Genomic DNA, 19,981 nt, shown 5'->3' with positions numbered 1-19,981 from the left:
TGGAAACACACCCTTATGTTTCAAAAGGAGCTGTGATTAAGGCCCTGAGGATCAAATCCAGATCCCATGAAAGAAGATATGCTTCATCCTCCTCAGTAAATGTGAGACATCAGGAAGAGCCACCAAAGATGAACCTTGAAACTGGCCTGTACAGCATGTGATAGCTACCACCTGTACATTCAAAAACTTAAGTACTAGTCCATCCTTCAGGCCCTCCTGCAAAAGGTTAAGATTGTAGTTTGACACACCATCAAAAGGGAAATTGCCCTGTCTGAACACTAATCTTCAAATATCTGCCAAACATACATATGTTAGGGAAGCAGGTTTCTTCTGGGCCTGCAAAAGTATGACAACCATCTTGTCTGAATAGTCTCTTTGCTAGATGTGGTCTATCTATGGCCAAGTCATAAGACAGAATGGAATCAGATCTTTGAACACTACTGGTCTCTGCACCAAGAGACCCCCTAAGTTGCGTTTCGCAGCCCACAGGAGAACCCCACAAGCTGCACTATTTACCCGTCAGGCTCAGCTGATCCTACGACGCAGCAGGAAGCCGCCATGATCACTGCCTCTAGGCGCCCCTCCCTAGCATGTGCATGCCCGATGGCCACTCTTTATAGGGCCCATGGTGGGAAAAAGCCATGGCACCTGCTGACTAAATCATCTGCCCTGGACCTATAAGGGCTCCTCAGAGACACTTCCTTGCCTTAGCAACAGGTCCAGCCTGTTCCTGCCTTGTATGCCCGGCCTGTTCCTACCTTGCCTGCTCAGCCTGTACCTGCCCTGTCTGCCTTACCTGATTCGGTTCCTGCTCCACTTCCCACCTTCTCGGATGGATACCTGGTATTGACCCCTACTTGGACCCTCGTTTTGCTGCCAGCTGCCTTCCCCTGACTACTGCTTGGATTCTCATCTTGCCTGTTTGCCACACACCTTCGACTACTTGTCTCAACTGCTAGCTGCCCGCTTGTGACACTAGCCTGACCCTGGATTCCGCTACTCCAAGAGACCCTCGCCTAAGTCGTTCTGGCTCTGGCACCCAAAGAATCAAACTTCAGGGAAACTAGGGCTGGTATAGGTGAAGCCCCACTTCAGTCTCTGCCACACCTGGGTCCACCTGCTGGTAGTGAGAACCTTTGCCCAAGGTTCCACAGATGCAACACCCTGCCCTGCGGGAACTTCAGTTTTCCCTTCCTCGATAGTCAGGAAATCCAAAAATCAGGGACATTAGACCAATTTAGTGCTATCAAAATCACCAGGTTCCAAATTCTGGTAACCTTCTGCAAGACTCAACCCCCAAGAGGCCATAGGATGTTACATCAATGCAACCAGTATTTCCAAGTTTTTTTCTCTTCTTCGGCTGTAGGATTTTCTCATTGCCTTTAGGGCCATCTTCCAGACAGGCCGATATAGTAAAGTCCGCGGGAGAGCAGGCAAACGCCTGCTCTCCCGGCGCGCGCACCAGCCACTTGCCGGTGCGCACGATTCTGTATTTAAATTAGGCCTGGCGGTAAAAACGGGCAAAAGGAGGCGCTAGGGACACTAGCGCGTCCCTAGCGCCTCCTTTTTGACAGGAGCGGCGGCTGTCAGCGGGTTTGACAGCAGACGCTCAATTTTGCCTGCGCCAGTTCTCAAGCCCGCTGACAGCCACGGGCTCGGAAACCGGACGCCGGCAAAATTGAGTGCCCGGTTTTCGGCCCGACAGCCACGGGCCGAATTCAAATTTTTTACTCTTCGGGACCTCCAACTTAATATCGCCATGATATTAAGTCGGAGGGTGCACAGAAAAGCAGTTTTTACTGCTTTTCTGTGCACTTTCCAGGTGCCGGAAGAAATTAGCGCCTACCTTTGGGCCGGTGCTAATTTCTGAAAGTAAAACGTGCGACTTGGCTGCACATTTTACTTTCTGTATCCCGCGCACATACCTAATAGGGCCATCAACATGCATTTGCATGTTGAGGGTGCTATTAGGTGCCGCGGGTTGGCTGCGCATTTTCCTCCCCTTACTGAATAAGGGGTAAGGGAAAACGCGCGTCCAAGAGCAGGTTAACAGTGCGCTCCGGAGCGCACTGTACTGTATCGGCCTGATAATTAGCCACAATCAGTGAGAAAGCCTCCTCAGATTGCTCCCATTTTCCTGGGTCCATAGTAACATAACCTCTGAGGAATTCACGCACTGCTTACTGCGGCAGAAAGGACTGCAAGGGCTAGGGCTCCAATAGGTTAATCAAAGGCCCCTCTGAGGGAGTAGAGGAACTTGCTATATTCTCCTCAGCAACAATCATGACCTTTAAGCTTGAGATATGAGGAAAGACAGCTCCTCTCTATGAAAAGGATGAATTGTAGTCTTTTATAGGTGGGCATTTGACTTCCTCCAAGTTGCCCTCACTACTCCTTGGGACCCTGAATTCCTCCAGGGTAACCTGAGTTAACAGCCTTCTCATCCAGGTCCAAATCCCAATTCATGCCAGTCTTGAAACTCTTCCTTATTCCTGAAATAGAAGGGACGGCAAGAAAAGGCAGAACTGATTACAGGACTGAACTGTACCATGCCAAAAAAAAGCATGGTGTAGAAAGACAATTCCTTGGACATCAAGGTCCAAAAATGAACACATTCTCTACCTGCTCCACGGGGCTAAGAAATGGAGGCTCTGGCTCCTGAGACTAACAACCTTAGCCTGCCCCGAAGGTTTCTGCTGGCTCGCTCTCTCCCAACTCCTTTAAAATTCTAGAATTGCCGAGTTCTAGTGTTCCTCCCTTCTCCTGTAACACTTAGTATGACTTATGCTCCTCAGCTCAAAATTTCTGCTGATCTTGTAGCTGCTGCAGTGCACTCTGCCACATTTCCCTTCTAGCCAATTCACCATTGCGGCTCGGGAGAAATATGGCGGAGGCCTGTCTATTCGCCTCATGCTATTTCACGCCCTGTTCTCCACTCGGGTTGCACAGTTGCCAGTGCCTCTGAACTCCTGCTAGCACCACTGCTCTGGGACCACTCTCCATTTTTAAAAAATGTTTACTTTAATGTCAGCCGTGAGCAGAAAAAGGAATGCATTAATTTTCCTCTTTTTTTTTTACCTGAGGGGCAAGAGGAGAGAGGAGCATGGAACACTAGGCCCCCAATCCAGATTTATACAATGGTCCTAGATCTACACTATCAAGAGAGGGAGAAAGTTTTCACCTTGGGAGCCACCATATCCTGGGATTCTGCTCAACTGGGAGAGGGAGGCATAAGCCTTTCAACTGCAGGAGGTGCCAAAGCCTTCTGTTCAACCAGCTTAACTAGGGCTACAGACAGCACAAGATGCTAGCCTGTCATCTGCTGGAGAAAGAGAATACTGGGAGGCTGAGGTTGGCACATATGCATATAAGGGGCAACTTCAGCAAACCTCTTGATCTCTGTCTCCTTCTACTGATAGGAGGACATAACCCATTCAGTCTTGACTGTGATTGGATCCCTTTTAAAATTAACAAATTAAAATAAATGGAGAAATTACTTACCCGATAATTTCGTTTTTTTTTAGTGTAGACAGATGGACTCAGGACCAATGGGTATTGTGCTCTCCTGATAGCAGATGGGAGACAGAGTCAGATTTCAACTCTGACGTCAGCCTACATATACCCGTGCAGCATGCTTAGCTCTTCAGTGTTCTCCTCGAAAAGCCAGTGTGTATATATGTTGCTTGATTAAACTTGAGTATAACTTGATTAACTTTGAACAGGTGCAACTGATATATATATAAAAACATTTTGGCACTGGAGGCTGCCGGTGCGCTGAAACATTAAACCCTGACACCTAGGTAACTGCGGGTGTCTTAACATAGAGGTAGGCCGAGGTTTATCTGTACAGTCTTGAGATTGATATCAGAGGTTCTCTATTTCTGGAGCAGCCATGGGCTGGATGCTGAGTCAATCTGTGTACACCAAGGAAAACAAAATTATCTAAGTAATTTCTCCATTTCCTAGCCTGTAGCCAGATGGACTCTGGACCAATGGGATGTACAAAAGCTACTCCCCTAACGGGTGGAAGGCTGGCCATGGCCCACTTAGTGCTGCCCTTGTGAAGGCTGTATCCTCCCTGGCCTAGACATCCAGGCGGTAGATCCTGGAGGAAGTGTGTAGGAAGGACCATGTCGCCGCCCGACAGATCTCGGCTGGCGAAAGCAGACTGGTTTCAGCCCAGGAGACTGCCTGGGCCCTTGTAGAATGCGCCTTGACCTGTAGAGGTAGTGGTTTTCCTGCCTCTATGTAGGCAGCATTAATGACTTCTTTGATCCAGCGGGCTATGGTCGCCCGCGATGCCACTTCCCCTTGTTTCTTCCTGCTGTGAAGGATGAACAGGTGATCAGTTTTGCGCAAGGCTTCCAATCTCTTGAGGTATCGGACTAGGATTCTGCAGACATTCAGGTGGCGAAGGAGGCGTGAGTCTTCCGAATCTGTGTTCATCTGGTGATGGTAAGGATATGGTCTGGTTCATATGGAACTGGGAAACCACTTTCGGAAGGAAGGATGGTACAGTACACAGTTGAATGGTGCCTGGGGTGAACCTGAGGAATGGTTCTCAACAGGATAGTGCCTGAAGTTCGGAGATGTGCCGAGCTGAGAATATTGCGATCAACAATGCAGTCTTTAAGGTCAAGAGGCGTAGAGACAGGCCGCTTGTTGGTCTGAAGGACTCCCCTGCTAGGAAGTCTAGTACTAGGTTGAGGTTCCATAGAGGCACCGGCCACTTTAGAGGTGGCCGGAGTTGTTTAACTCCTTTCAGGAAGCGAGACACATCAAGATGAGTTGATAGTCTGATGCCGTCCGCTTCGGACCTGAAACAGGCCAGTGCAGCGACTTGAACCTTGAGGGAGTTGAGAAACAACCCCTTCTGCATGCCATCCTGTAGGAATTGTAGGATCGTGGGAATCTTGGCTGTCCTCGGAAGGAGGGCGACGTATTCACACCAGGCTTCAAATACTCTCCAGATTCGTATGTAAGACAGAGATGTGGAGAACTTGCGTGCTCGGAGCAGGGTGTCAATCACAGCTTTGAGTAGCCACGCTTCTTTAGGTTAGTCCTCTCAAGGGCCATACCGTAAGAGAGAATCGAGACGGGTCTTCGTGGGAGATCGGTCCCTGCTGAAGAAGGTCTCTGTATGGCGGTAGACGCAGAGGATTCCAGCCAATAGTCTTCGCATGTCCGCATACCATGGTCTTCTTGGCCAATCTGGGGCAACTAGTAGGACTAGTCCCTGTGGAGCTCTATCTTGTGAATGACCCTGCCCAGTAGCAGCCAGGGTGGGAAGGAATACAGGAGGTCTTCCTCTGGCCAGTTCTGGATAAGAGCTTCGATTCCTTGAGACTGTGGTTCTCATCTGTGGCTGAAGAATCTGGGGACTTGGGCATTGTGACAAGTTGCTAGGAGGTCCATGGAAGGGGGACCCCATCGATTCACTATCATCTGGAAGGCTGTGTCCGCCAGCAACCATTCCCCTGGGTCCCAAGTATTCTAGTGACTGGGAGGGCTGTAGGCAGCTCTTGGTTGTGTTCATAACCCACCCGAGCTCTTGTAAGTTCTTGACTCTTGTGGTCGCGTGGTGACTCTCCTCCGGAGACTTTGCTCTGATCAGCCAATCGTCCAAGTAAGGATGTACCAGAACTCCTTCTTTCCTCAGTGCAGCCGCTACTACCACCATAATTTTGGTGAAGGTTTTGGGAGCGGTGGCTAGTCCGAAGGGTAGTGCTCGAAATTGGTAATGATTGCCCTTTATCTCAAAGCGCAGGAAGCGCTAGTGGTCCTGATGGACCGGGATGTGAAGGTAGGCTTCGGAGAGGTCCAGGGAGGTTAAGAAATCTCCCGGTTGAACTGCCATTATAACGGAGCGTAGGGTTTCCATGCGGAAGTGTGGTACCTTCAGGTAATGGTTCATGGTCTTGAGGTCCAGGATGGGTCAGAATGTTCCTTCTTTCTTGGGAACGATAAAATAGATGGAATAGTGGCCAGTATTTTGTTGAGACGTAGGCACCAGATGTATTGCCTTCAGGCTGAGTAGTCTTGCTAGCGTGGTTTCCACTGCCAGTTTCGGAGTGGGAGTGGCACGGTTATCTCATAAATTTGTCTGGGGGGATGCTTTGGAATTCCAAGGCGTACCCCTCTCAAATGATAGTTAGGACCCTCTCGTCCGATGTTACTTCGACCCATCTTTGGTAGAAGAGGTTAAGTCTGCCTCCTGTCTTCTTCCTGTGGATGGGTTTCAGTCTTCTCACTGTGGGGCATGGCCGGAGCCTGCCCCTGAGTTTGCTCCTCTCTTATTGTGCTTGTTCCGAAAGGACTAAAACCTTCCTGAAGTACGAGGTTGCTTGGGACTGTGTGTTTAAATCGGTTCGAGCCTTGGAGATCGGAGACTTAGAAGAAAAGGTTTCTACCTTACGTAGTCTCGGTGCTTACCGGTCGTATGCCGGGCAGTCTCCAGCTGCGGGGGGGAGAGGGAAATACCTTCACCGCCGCGCTCGAATCTGCACAGCTGCTGCCTTCAGCCACCCTGGGGGCAACGTCCATGCTGGGAATCAGCCGGCAGACTAAGGCTCATCTCTGAGGGATATCAAATCGACCTCAGGAAAGTCTCGACTGGGGGAGGGACCGTTGGGTTTCACCGCAGGAGAAGCGGGGCTCTCTTCCTAAAGGTAAATTTTCTTTCTTGTAAATGTTACACTATTCTCTTTTGGATAGTGTCCGCATCTGCTATGGGAGACTGAGAAATACTGAAGAGCTAAGCATGCTGCACGGGTATATGGAGTTTGATGTCAGAGTTGAAATCTGACTCAGTCTCCCATCTGCTATCAGGAGAGCACAATACCCATTGGTCCTGAGTCCATCTGGCTACATGCAAAGAAATGAGCAAATGCTCTGGGCAGCTGCTCAATTCTCTTGATGCACAGCAAAAACAATTCTGGTCTTTATCCATTAAAATTAATGTTTTAATTATCTGTAGGCAGAACCTATATCAGTCAAAAGAGGAAGGAGAAGCAGCGGAGAAAGCCTGAGGGGAGGTTGAAGAAGGGCTTAGGAAGGCTACAGACATTCCTTGGCCCAGAGGTACCACAGCTCCTAAAGGCCTCCGGGGACCAAGCCCAATTGACTGGGGGAGATCAAATCCTAAGGTCTGTCGCCCTAGGAGTCAAATGGTTTTTCCACAGGATTCCTCGTTGCCAGACCAGAATCTAATTTCAGAGCAGCTTCGATAGGCTATCCTACCATCAGCTGGGAGTCAGAATGCTGGCAGGCTGATATCAGTAAGGGAGCATATACAAACCTGTTGCTCTATGCCTCCAACTACTGGTAGGAGAGTATAACTCATTTGTCTGACAAGTCTTGTGGGACAGAAAGGAAGGTACCTGTTTGTCCCAATTTAACCAGCAAAATTGGTGAGACCCCAAACCATGCTTTATATTCTCTCTCCAAGGCAAAACAGCATCTACATATTAAAACCATTCCTCTCTGTTTGAGGTGGACTTTAATTTTCAATTGCTTGCCTTTGCAAACCTGTGCTCAAAGTAAGTTACAACTTGAATATAGTAGATAGGTCACTGCTCCAGAGGGCTTACAATCCGAGTTGATGTCTGAGACAATGGAGGGTGAAGTGATGTGCTCAAGGTCACAAGGAACATCAGAGAGAAGCAGGATTTGAACCTTGGCTTCCCTGGTTCTCAACCCAATGCTTCAATCCCTCAATTTGACCTTCCCTTAAGCATAAGAAAATTATTCCTTACCCGCTAATTTTTGTTCCTATAGTACCACGGATCAGTCCAGACAGTGGGTTATGTCCCCTTTCCAGCAGATGGAGTCAGAGAAAACTTCGAAGGGTGCTCCCATTTAAGCTAGTGCACCCTCTGCCATCCTTCAGTATTAAGAATATCAAAACCTGAAGAGACAAGATGGATGGATCAAGGTATAAAACCCTTTCAACTTGAACTGTACAGTGTGTACTAAACTTTAAGAGGCAACTAAACTTGCAAAATGAACCATGAAACAGCCACTAAACACGTGGTATACGGAAAACAATTTGAGTAGAGAGACAATCCCAATCCCATAAATCCTTAGGGTGGGCGTCTAGACTGATCCGTATTATTACAGGAACGAAAATTAGCAGGTAAGGAATAATTTTCTTTTCCCTGTACATATCCGGATCAGTCCAGACAGTGGGATGTACCAAAGCTTCCCTACTTAGGGTGAGCCCCGGATAGCCCTGCTCAAATGACCCGATTGCCAATGGAGCAGAAAACCAGTGACTGTAGATTCAAACGATAGTGCCAAGCAAAGGTATGTAAAGACTTCCAGGTGGCTGCTCAGCAAATCTCCTGAGGCAAAACGGATTGACTCTCCGCCCAGGAAGCCGCGTGAGCTCGGAGGGAATGGTCCTTGATGCCCACCGGAAGCTGTCGACCGTCACCAATATATACTGAGGCGATGCCCTCTTTCAGCCAGCGAGCAATGGTGGGTTTCGAAGCTTTGTCCCCCCTTCTTTGGGCCACTCCAAAGTACAAAAAGATGATCCAACAAGCGAAAGTCATTTGTGGCCTCCAGATAGTGAATGAGGATGTGCTTAACATCAAGTTTGCGTAGCTCACGGGAATCTTCAGTTGAGAAAGACGGGAGTTCCACCGTCTGATTCATATGGAACATGGAAAAAACCTTGAGCAGAAAAGAGGGCACCTTGAGCAAGGAAACACCTGAATCCATGAAACGGAGATAGGGCTCCCTGCACGATAGCGCCTGAAGTTCCAAAATCCTGCGGGCAGAGCAAATAGCCACCAGGAAGACTGTCTTGAGTGTAAGATCCTTGAAGGTAGCGGCTTGTAGCGGTTCGAAAGGTGGGCCACCTAGAATTCGAAGAACTAAGTTGAGACTCCATCAGGGACACAGAGCGTGTACTGAAGGCTTAACGTGTGTCACTCCCTTGAGAAGTCGGACAATGTCTGGGTGAGAGGAAAGGGGGGCTCCCTCCCGGTGCTGATCAGGGAACAGAGGGCAGCCACCTGCACCCTCAGGGAATTGTAGGCTAATCTCTTTTCCAGGCCCTGTTGCAGGAACGACAGTATCTGAACCACTGAGGCGCTCCGCGGCGAGGCAGGTACGGAGCCACACCAGGTCTTGAAGGCCTTCCAAACTCAGACATAGGCAATGGATGCAGAGATATTCCTAGCCTTGAGGAGGGTCGAGATCACGGCCTCCGGGTATCCTCATCTTCTCAGCCGGCGCCTCTCAAAAGCCAGGCTGCAAGACAAAAGTGGTCTGCCTGGTCGAAAAATACCGGACCCTGGCACAGTAAGTGTGGTAGATGTCCCAGGCGAAGAGGGCCGTCCACTACGAGGTTAACCAAGTCCGTGAACCATGGGTGACGTGGCCATTCTGGCGCCACCAGAATTACTGGACCGTAGTGACTCTCTACTCTTTGGATTACCTTTCCCACCAGGGGCCATGGTGGAAACACGTAGAGGAGAATGTGCTGTGGCCAGGGAAGGACTAAGGCATCCACTCCCTCCAAGCCATACTCTCTTCTGCAGCTGAAGAATCGCAGAGCTTTGGCGTTCCGTGGAGTGGCCATCAAGTCCAGGTAGGGAGACCCCCACCGACTTAATAAAAGTGCCACTGCTTCCTCGGAGAGTTCCAACTCTCCAGGATCTATGCGTTGACGACTCAGGAAGTCGGCTTGAACGTTGTCCACTCCTGTGATATGAGAGGCCGCTAGGCGGGAAAGGTGGACCTCTGCCCACGCCAGCAACTTGTCCGTCTCCCAAGAAACGTGATGACTCTTTGTTCCCCCCCTGACGATTGATGTACACTACTGTTGCGTTGTCTGACAGAATCTGAACTGCCTGATGCTGGACTAAGGGTAGAAAATGCTTCAACGCCAGGTGTGCCGCTCTGGTCTCCAAGCGATTGATCGGACAGGATGCTTGCAACTCCGTCCACATCCCCTGTGCCGATTTAGTCTGACAGACCGCTCCCCAACTGGAGAGACTGGTGTCTGTGGTGACAATCACCCACTGAGGGACTGCCAAGGTTACTCCCTTTAACAAATGATCCAGGTTGAGCCACCTGGCCAGACTGTTCTTGGTCCTTTCTGGCAGCGGGAGGATGGCCTGAAACTCCCGAGAAACCGGTTTCCAGCGGGAGAGCAAGGCTCTCTGCAGAGGACGCATATGCGCAAAAGCCCAAGGTACCAGATCGATAGTGGACGCTATAGTGCCCAGAACCTGAAGACAATCCCAGGCTGTGGGAAGAAAGCGCGAAATGAATCACTGTACCTGGGAGATGAGAGCCCAGGCCCGATCCGGATGCAGCAGTACCTTGCCCACAGCTGTATCGAAGTGTGCTCCTAGGAAGTCCAGGAACTGAGATGGCGTAATGCTGCTCTTGGAGAAATTGACCACCCATCCGAGGGACTGAAGGAGATGCAACTCTCTGTCTATCGCTCATTGACACTGGACCAGGGACTTTGCCTGAATGAGCCAATTGTCCAAATAGGGGTGGACCAGGATTCCCTCCCTCCTGAGGGCTGCAGCCACTACTACCATTACTTTGGTGAAGGTATGGGGGAGCTGTCGCCAGTCCAAAAGGCAGGGCTTGGAATTGAAAATGCTGTCCCAGAATCTTGAAGCGAAGGAAGCGCTGATGCACCTTGAGGATGGGAATGTAGAGATAAGCCTCCGTCAGATCCAAGGAGGCAGAAATTCTCCGCTGTGTATAGACGCTATCACTGAGAGTACGGTCTCCATCCTGAAGGTGGGACCCTGAGGGCTTTGTTGACCATCTTGAGATCCAGGATCAGACGGAAGGAGCCCTCCTTCTTGGGGACTACAAAGTAGATGGAGTAATGGCCAGCTCCCACTTCAGTCAGAGGAACCAGGCGAATTGCTCCGAGGGCCAGGAGCCTGTCAAGTGTCTGACATACTATGAGTTGCTTCTGTGGTGGTCTGCAGGGAGAGAAGAGGAACATGTCATTTAGAGGATGAGCAAAATCTAAAGCGTAACCGTGCTTTAGAATATCCAGGACCCACTGATCCGAGGTAGTCTTGACCCACTCCTCTTGGAAGAGGGAGAGACGGCCCCCTATCCTGGGGACTGAGGAATGGGCCGGCATGGACTCATTGTGAAGATTTGGGAGCTGCCCCCTGGGGAAGATTATCCCGGGCCGGTCTTCGGTCACAAAAGGAATGAGACCAGGACTGGGAACGCAAAGAGGGCGGATGAGAGGCAGCTGTTCTTGATGGACGGAAATGTCTTTGGCTCCGGAAACGGCTTCTAGTGGAACCGAAGGTCCTAGCAGCCCGCGGCCAATCCTCTGGCAGCTTGTGGACCTTATTCTCGCCGAGTGACTTGATAATCTGGTCCAGATCATCTCCAAAGAGTAATTTCCTTTTGAAGGGTAGGGAGCCCAACTGGGTCTTGGAGGAGGAATCCGCCAACCAGTTGCGGAGCCACAGGAGGCGTCTGGCCGAGACTGCTGAAACCATAGACCTAGCCAGAACTTAGAGCAGGTCATATAGCACATCTGCCCCATACGCTATCACGGCCTCCAGGCAGTCAGCCTGCTGCGCTTCAGCAGGAGACAGCTCTTGTGTACTGAGGAGCTGTTGGACCCATCGGAGTCCTGCCCGTTGCGTGAGGAACTACAGATCGCCGCTCTGACGCCCAGAGCAGACACCTCGAATACTCTCTTGAGATATACCTCGAGCTTTCTATCCTGCGTATCCCGTAGGGCAGCACCTCCTGTCACCGGAATGGTAGTTCGTTTCATCACTGAAGATACTGACACGTCCACTTTGGGAACCTTGAGGAGCTCCAGAAAATCATCTGGGAGGGGGTATAGCTTATCCATAGCTCTACCCACCTTGAGGGAGGCTTCTGGGGAATCCCATTTCCGGGACAGCAATTGCAGTAGCATAGGATGGGAAGGAAAAGACCTTGATGGTGGACGTAGACCCGAGAGCACGGGGTCCCCCTGCTTAGCTGGTGAAGGCCCTGGAGAGTCGTGTGGATCCTCGATATCCAATTCCTGCACGACATATGGGATAAGCGGATCCAACTCATCCTTCTGGAAGAGACGCAGTACCCGGGGATCATTCCTTTCCATCTGAGCCATCAGAGAGGGTTCATCCAGGTCTGGTTCCGGGAGAGGGCCTTGAGGAAGAGGAGCCAAGCCCCCCGGAGGATGATGGACCACACGGACCCTGGAGGCACCTTGATGAACCCCAGGTCCTGAGGCCCCCACACTCCTTGAGGGCATCCCGGAGGCCATCCTGCTCACCTTAGGAGTAGTGCTGCAGGAGGATGCAGGTAGGCATTGTGCATTAAAAGCACAAAATCCGCCGAAAGTGCAGGTGGCCCAGAAGAAGGCACAGAGGGACGGGGGGGGGGGGGGGGGGGGGTCTCCTGCAGTTAGACAAGGGTCCAGGGGGTTGACAGGGGTCAGGATCGGCAGCAGCACTGAAGAACTGGCGTCCGAATCGTCCCCTGGCTGCTCTGGAGCAGTCGGCTCAGAATCAAAGATGGCCGCTGTTCTCGCGCTAGGCGGGATCGGGGACAGCCTCCGTGCATCGAGGTGTGCCATCGCGCGTGAACCTGCTCGTCCTGCCAGCCACAAGGAACCCTCCCCACCAGGGAGGCATCTCGCGCAGATCCCCTCGCGGGAGAGCGGGAACCGGACTCTCCGCACATGCAGCACCTCGAGGACCGCGGCATGGGACTGTGAGCTGAGCCGCCGACGAATCGCTGGTGAGTGGCTGCGAGGAGCAGGGAAAAAAAACCCTCTGCAGCACTACTCCTTCTCCCCGACCTGCCTGAATTGCTATTTACACCACACAGAGGAATGTCGCGTCTCTGTGGAGGCTGACCTGAGGCAAAACGACTTCTTAGGGCAGTGGGTTGGCTCGGAGGAAAAGGGGGTCAGGTTGGACCACCAAATTGCACCCCGGGGCTTACAAATCTAATCTGCAAGAAAGGTACAAAAACTTACCACCCCTCAAAGCAAATACAGCAATGGAGACTGAAAAACAGCTCTTCCTGCAAGTTAGATTGCTGGGCCCTAGACAAGGGTCTGAGCTTTCCCTGTCTTATTTTTTTTTAAACTATCCTCTGTTAACCTTGATCCATCTTAAGATAGGTGGGAAGCTAAGAAATAGAGAAAAGAGCACTATATTTAGCTTTTCAGAAGTCTTAGTGGGGAACTAGAGTTCAGCCACTCATCTGCTGGAGTCAGAAGAATACTGAAGGATGACAGAGGGTGCACTAGCTTATATGGGAGCACCCTTCAAAGTTTTCACTGACTCCATCTGCTGGAAGGGGGACATAACCCACTGTCTGGACTGATCAGAGTACGTACAGGGAATATACATCAGAACAAGTTTAACATAGTGACATAATACAGTAATGACAGCAAAGAAGAAATGGTCCATCTAGTCTGCCCAGCAATTTGCTTAACATAATAAATGCTGCTCTTTGTGCAGATTATACATCGTTGTCCCAGTCCTTCCCAGTAGGAAAAATCTTGGCAGTGCTTTGCACTAAAGAAATATACCACTGACAGTTCAGACCAATGGGTTTAGGTGGTCTCCTGATTACTTTTTCAAAAAATAAGTCTCCTGTCACCTTTGTCTTCAAAACGTTACATAATCAGAGGCTCTAAAATCTAAAATATTTAAAAATGGATGTCTCGTGTTCCAAATTTTCTCATCAAAATTTCAAGATTCAAAGGCTTACCTTCTTTAATCACCTGACTAAGCGGTAGTTTATTTTGGTGAACACAAGAGGGAATTTGGATTGTCCCACATAGGAACCAAGGGTGAGGGAAAGTAGTAAGTGCATACTTAATAAAAGCATTTATCTCAAATTTTGAGCATATGATTTTTTTTTTTTTAATTATCCCTAGCATTGGTCTCACAAACTATAGCTATAAGAGTTACTGCAAAACTAGATCAACATTCTAGTAAGGTGCTTAATTTTCTGAGGGAAAGAGTGGAGTGAGTATCCTAGTGGTTAGAGCAGTGGGCTATGAACCAGGAGACCAGGGCTTGAGTCCTGCTGTCGCTCCTTGTGAGTGTGGGCAAGTCACTTTACCCTCCATTGCCTCAGGTACAAACTTAGACTGTAAGCCTCTGGGGATAGGGAAATACCTACAGACTGAATGTCTGTATATAAAAATAAATACATAAATGAAGATTCCTGAATAATGCGGTCTCATTTTCCTTACCCTTTAGAACATGTGTGAGCTATAATATCTGCTGTCAGCTTGTATTGCCAGAGCAGAGTCAAGTACTCCAGGGCAGGCCACAGCTGGACTCTGCCAGCCAGCTGGATTAGAGATGCTGCATGTGGCTCTGTCGCAGGTGCGTCACCAAGTTGAGACTGTGCTGGACGGCAGCTCAGGACACCTTCTGCTTTCAGCTGGGAGTACTTTGAGTCCACCAAACGTTTCAGTTCATCTGGAGAAGAAAGATGAGGATTAGAGAAAGGAGATCAAAATGCATGCAGATCTGTTGTGTTGAAACTTTCAGATGTGTCACACAAAGTGAAATGAAGCTATTTTGTATGCCAACTTACACCAGGGGATGAGGCCATTTTATAACATATACAAATATATGCGTGCATGGTATAAAATAGGTTGAACGTGTGTGCACAATTTTATTAGGGTGCGAACACACACGTACAAATGACACCTCTACAGCACAAGTGGGGGGATTTTAACAAAAGCATCGCCGAAGCAATTACCAGATTCATTCCCCAGTTCGTTCCCAGTTCGCCCAGGCAAAGGACAGGACTTCCTAACCCCGCCAGTTAAATAGCCTCCCTTTTACTCTATTAGGCTCAACCCTTAAAACCCCGCTAACTAGCCTAGTTTTGTTTTTTTTTGTGTGTTTTATGACTTACATGTCAACCATAGCAAAAGTAACATTACGGGGCGGGTTCCCTGGCGCCCACTTCAACATATAAATACTTACGCGCTGGTTTCATTCATAAACCCAGCAACGCCCATGTCCAGCCCAGACAAATCCCTGCCCCTTTCTGATAAAAAGTTTTCTGCATGGAGATATGTGCATGTTTCTTAAAATTCATGCAGTGCGTGCCAGCCCAATTTCTGCACGTTATCTCCTGGCTTTGGGGCACGTAGGGCTTTTAAAATTTGCCTTTGAGTACATTTAAAAGAAAAATGTAAGCACTTCCTTGCCGTGAAGATATGGCAATTGTAAAGTCACTACCGTGACTTTGCTTCACCTTATGCTCTGTAAGAGTAGGATGTGAAACTTGCTGTTGGGGATGGCTGAGTGAATCATATGTGGAAGTTTTGCTGCATGTGAAGTGAAAAGATTTTTTAGTGCAAAGATAGTGCTGCCTCCTTAAAAAAAAAACCATACAATATAGAGAAAGGATATTCTGCAGAATATATGGAATTAAAATTAAATTATCTCCAATGGCAGGTAAAAACTGACAGCTATACAATAAAAAAAAAAAAATTACAAGAAAACACTAATGCCAAACCATCACCCAGGGAAACAAAAAATAACCATATTCTCAAATCTTTGGGCTATCGACCAATACTTCATTTGAAGAAAGCAAAACTGCTTACATGTAATAGGTATTATTCCAGGACAGTAGGATGTAGTCCTCACATATGGGTGACGTCACTGGACGGAGCCCTATCACGAAAAACTCTGTCAAAGTTTCTAGAAACTTTTGACTGGCACACTGAGCCAACTGAGCATGCCCAGCATGCCATTATCCCTCGAGCCACAGGGGTCTCCCTTCAGACTTGTTTGTAGCAATAAGCGTTAGCAAAAATAAAATAATAAAATGTTTCGGACCCAACTGCGCGGGGTAGCGGGTGGGTTTTGTGAGGACTACATCCTGCTGTCCTGGGATAACACCTATTACAGGTAAGCAATTTCGCTTTATCTCAGGACAAGCAGGATGATATTCCTCACATATGGGTGTTTAGCAAGCTACAGGCTGAGTCATCCTTGTATTGGACCAATAGTGTACAACTTGTGCAACCTGCACAACATCTGGCGTACTGTTGGGAAAAATAAGGCAGCCGGAAATCACAGCAGGTTGGATGTGGAAGGAGTTGGGATTATATTGGAAATAAGTTCTTTAAGACATAAGAACATGCCATGCTGGGTCAGACCAAGGGTCCATCAAGCCCAGCATCCTGTTTCCAACAGTGGCTAATCCAGGCCATAAGAACCTGGCAAGTACCCAAAAAATAAAAGTCTATTCCATGTTACCGTTGCTAGTAATAGCAGTGGCTATTTTCTAAGTCAACTTAATTAATAGCAGGTAATGGACTTCTCCTCCAAGAACTTATCCAATCCTTTTTTAAACACAACTATACTAACTGCACTAACCACATCCTCTGGCAACGAATTCCAGAGTTTAATTGTGCGTTGAGTGAAAAAGAACTTTCTCCGATTAGTTTTAAATGTACCATATGCGAACTTCATGGAGTGCCCCCTAGTCTTTCTATTATTTGAAAGACTAAAAAAACGATTCACATTTACCTGTTCTAGACCTCTCATGATTTTAAACACCTCTATCATATCCCCCCTCAGCCGTCTCTTCTCCAAGCTAAAAAGTCCTAACCGCTTTAGTCTTTCCTCATAGGGGAGCTGTTCCATTCCCTTTATCATTTTGGTAGCCCTTCTCTGTACCTTCTCCATCGCAATTATATCTTTTTTTGAGATGCAGCGACCAGAATTGTACACAATATTCAAGGTGCGATACAGAGGCATTAAGACATTTTCCGTTTTATTCACCATTCCCTTTCTAATAATTCCCGACATTCTGTTTGCTTTTTTGACTGCCGCAGCACACTGAACAGACGATTTTAATGTGTTATCCACTATGACGCCTAGATCTCTTTCTTGGGTGGTAGCACCTAATATGGAACCTAACATTGTGTAACTATAGCTTTTTCCCTATATGCATCACCTTGCACTTGTCCACATTAAATTGTCTGCCATTTCGATGCCCAATTTTCCAGCCTCACAAGATCTTCCTGCAATTTATCACAATCTGCTTGTGATTTAACTACTCTGAACAATTTTGTATCATCTGCAAATTTGATTACCTCACTCGTCGTATTTCTTTCCAGGTCATTTATAAATATATTGAAAAGTAAGGGTCCCAGTACAGATCCCTGAGGCACTCCACTGCCCACTCCCTCCCACTGAGAAAATTGTCCATTTAATCCTACTCTGTTTCCTGTCTTTTAGCCAGTTTGCAATCCACGAAAGGACATCGCCACCTATCCCATGACTTTTTACTTTTCCTAGAAGCCTCTCATGAGGAACTTTGTCAAATGCCTTCTGAAAATCCAAGTACACTACATCTACCGGTTCACCTTTATCCACATGTTTATTAACTCCTTCAAAAAAGTGAAGCAGATTTGTGAGGCAAGACTTGCCTTGGGTAAAGCCATGCTGACTTTGTTCCATTAAACCATGTCTTTCTATATGTTCTTTGATTTTGATGTTTAGAACACTTTCCACTATTTTTCCGGGCACTGAAGTCAGGCTAACCGGTCTGTAGTTTCCCGGATCTCCCCTGGAGCCCTTTTTAAATATGGGGGTTACATTAGCTATCCTCCAGTCTTCAGGTACAATGGATGATTTTAATGATAGGTTACAAATGTTTACTAATAGGTCTGAAATTTCATTTTTTAGTTCCTTCAGAACTCTGGGGTGTATACTATCCGGTCCAGGTGATTTACTACTCTTCAGTTTATAAATCAGGTCTACCACATCTTCTAGGTTCACCGTGATTTGATTCAGTCCATCTGAATCATTACCCATGAAAACCTTCTCCAGTACGGGTACCTCCCCAACATCCCTCTTCAGTAAACACCGAAGAAAAGAAATCATTTAATCTTTCCGCGATGGCCTTATCTTCTCTAAGTGCCCCTTTAACCCCTCGATCATCTAACGGTCCAACTGACTCCCTCACAGGCTGCTTCGGATATATTTTAAAAAGTTTTTACTGTGAGTTTTTGCCTCTACGGCCAACTTCTTTTCAAATTCTCTTAGCCTGTCTTATCAATGTCTTACATTTAACTTGCCAATGTTTATGCATTATCCTATTTTCTTCTGTTGGATCCTTCTTCCAATTTTTGAATGAAGATCTTTTGGCTAAAATAGTTTCTTTCACCTCCCCTTTTAACCATGCTGGTAATCGTTTTGCCTGCTTTCCACCTTTCTTAATATGTGGAATACATCTGGATTGTGCTTCTAGGATGGTATTTTTTTTAAACAATGACCATGCCTCTTGCACACTTTTTACTTTTGTAGCTGCTCCTTTCAGTTTTTTCTAACTATTTTTCTCATTTTATCAAAGTTTCCCTTTTGAAAGTTTAGCACGAGAGCCGTGGATTTGCTTACTGTCCCCCTTCCAGTCATTAATTCAAATTTGATCATATTATGATCACTATTGCCAAGCAGCCCCACCAGTTACCTCTCTCACCAAATCCTGTGCTCCACTCAGAATTAGGTCTAAAATTGCTCCCTCTCTAGTCTGTTCCTGAACTAATTGCTCCATAAAGCTATCATTTATTCCATCCAGGAACTTTATCTCTGTAGCGTGTCCTGATGATACATTTACCCAGTCAATATTGGGGTAATTGAAGTCTCCCATTATTACCGCACTACCAATTTGGTTAGCTTCCCTAATTTCTCTTAGCATTTCACTGTCAGTCTCACCATCTTGACCAGGTGGACGGTAGTATACTCCTATCACTATACTCTTCCCCGACACACAAGGGATTTCTACCCATAAAGATTCAATTGTGCTTTTACTCTCATGCAGGATGTTTATCCTGTTCGACTCTATGCCATCCCGGACATAAAGCGCCACACCGCCTCCCGGGTGCTCCTCTCTATCATTGTGATATAATTTGTACCCCGGTATAGCACTGTCCCATTGGTTGTCCTCCTTCCACCATGTCTCTGAGATGCCAATTAAGTCTATGTCATCATTCACTGCTATACATTCTAATTCTCCCATCTTACTACTTAGACTTCTGGCATTTGCATACAAACATTTCAAAGTTTGTTTTTTGTTTGTATTTTCATTCTGCTTTTTAATTGATAGGGATAAGTTAGAATTTTTTAGCTCAGGTGAGTTTTTAGTTACAGGCACTTGGACTACTTTTCTTATTATTGGAACCTCACTGTTGGGATGCCCTAATTCTAATGCATCATTAGTATCCTTTGAAGATACCTCTCTCCGAACCATGCGCTGCTGAGCGACTGCCTGCTTTCTCCTTTGTTCTAGTTTAAAAGCTGCTCTATCTCCTTTTTAAAGGTTAGCACCAGCAGTCTGGTTCCACCCTGGTTAAGGTGGAACCCAGCCCTTTGGAAGAGACTCCCCCTTCCCCAAAAGGTTCCCCAGTTCCTAACAAAACTGAATCCCTCTTCCTTGCACCATCGTCTCATCCACGCATTGAGACTCTGGAGCTCTGCCTGCCTCTGGTGACCTGCGCGTGGAACAGGGAGCATTTCAGAGAATGCTACCCTGGAGGTTCTGGATTTAAGTTTTCTACCTAAGAGTAATTTTGACTTCCAGAACCTCCCTCCCACATTTTCCTATGTCGTTGGTACCCACATGTACCACGACAGCCGGCTCCTCCCCAGCACTGTCTAAAATCCTATCTAGGTGACGCGTGAGGTCCGCCACCTTCGCACCAGGTAGGCATGTTACCAGGCGATCCTCATGCCCACCAGCCACCCAGCTGTCTACATTCCTAATAATTGAATCACCAACTATGACTGCCGACCTAACCCTTCCCTCCTGGGCAGTAGGCCTTGGGGAGATATCCTCAGTACGAAAGATAGTGCATCACCTGAAGAGCAGGTCCTTGCTACAGGATTCTTTCCTGCTACACCAGGTTGATGCTCTCCAATCATGAGACCTTCTTCCTCCAAGGCAGTACCATGGCTGCCAGTCT

At 47.8% G+C, this 19,981-nt stretch overlaps 1 protein-coding gene across 2 annotated transcripts in view; it reads right to left on the bottom strand.

The window, feature by feature from the left end:
* Nucleotides 1-19,981, bottom strand: part of MDN1 (midasin AAA ATPase 1) — a 765,271-nt gene that overhangs the window by 298,685 nt on the left and 446,605 nt on the right. For both annotated transcript variants that reach the window (XM_029595415.1, XM_029595414.1), the window contains exon 57: nucleotides 14,237-14,468. In XM_029595415.1, the coding sequence (XP_029451275.1) occupies nucleotides 14,237-14,468 (232 nt within the window). The remainder of the gene's footprint in view (nucleotides 1-14,236; nucleotides 14,469-19,981) is intronic.

Source organism: Rhinatrema bivittatum, chromosome 3, assembly GCF_901001135.1.
Source record: "Rhinatrema bivittatum chromosome 3, aRhiBiv1.1, whole genome shotgun sequence".
Classification (NCBI taxonomy): Eukaryota; Metazoa; Chordata; class Amphibia; order Gymnophiona; family Rhinatrematidae; genus Rhinatrema; species Rhinatrema bivittatum.
The sequence above is the reverse complement of the archived record's forward strand: the minus strand, read 5'-3'. Positions and strand labels throughout refer to the sequence as shown.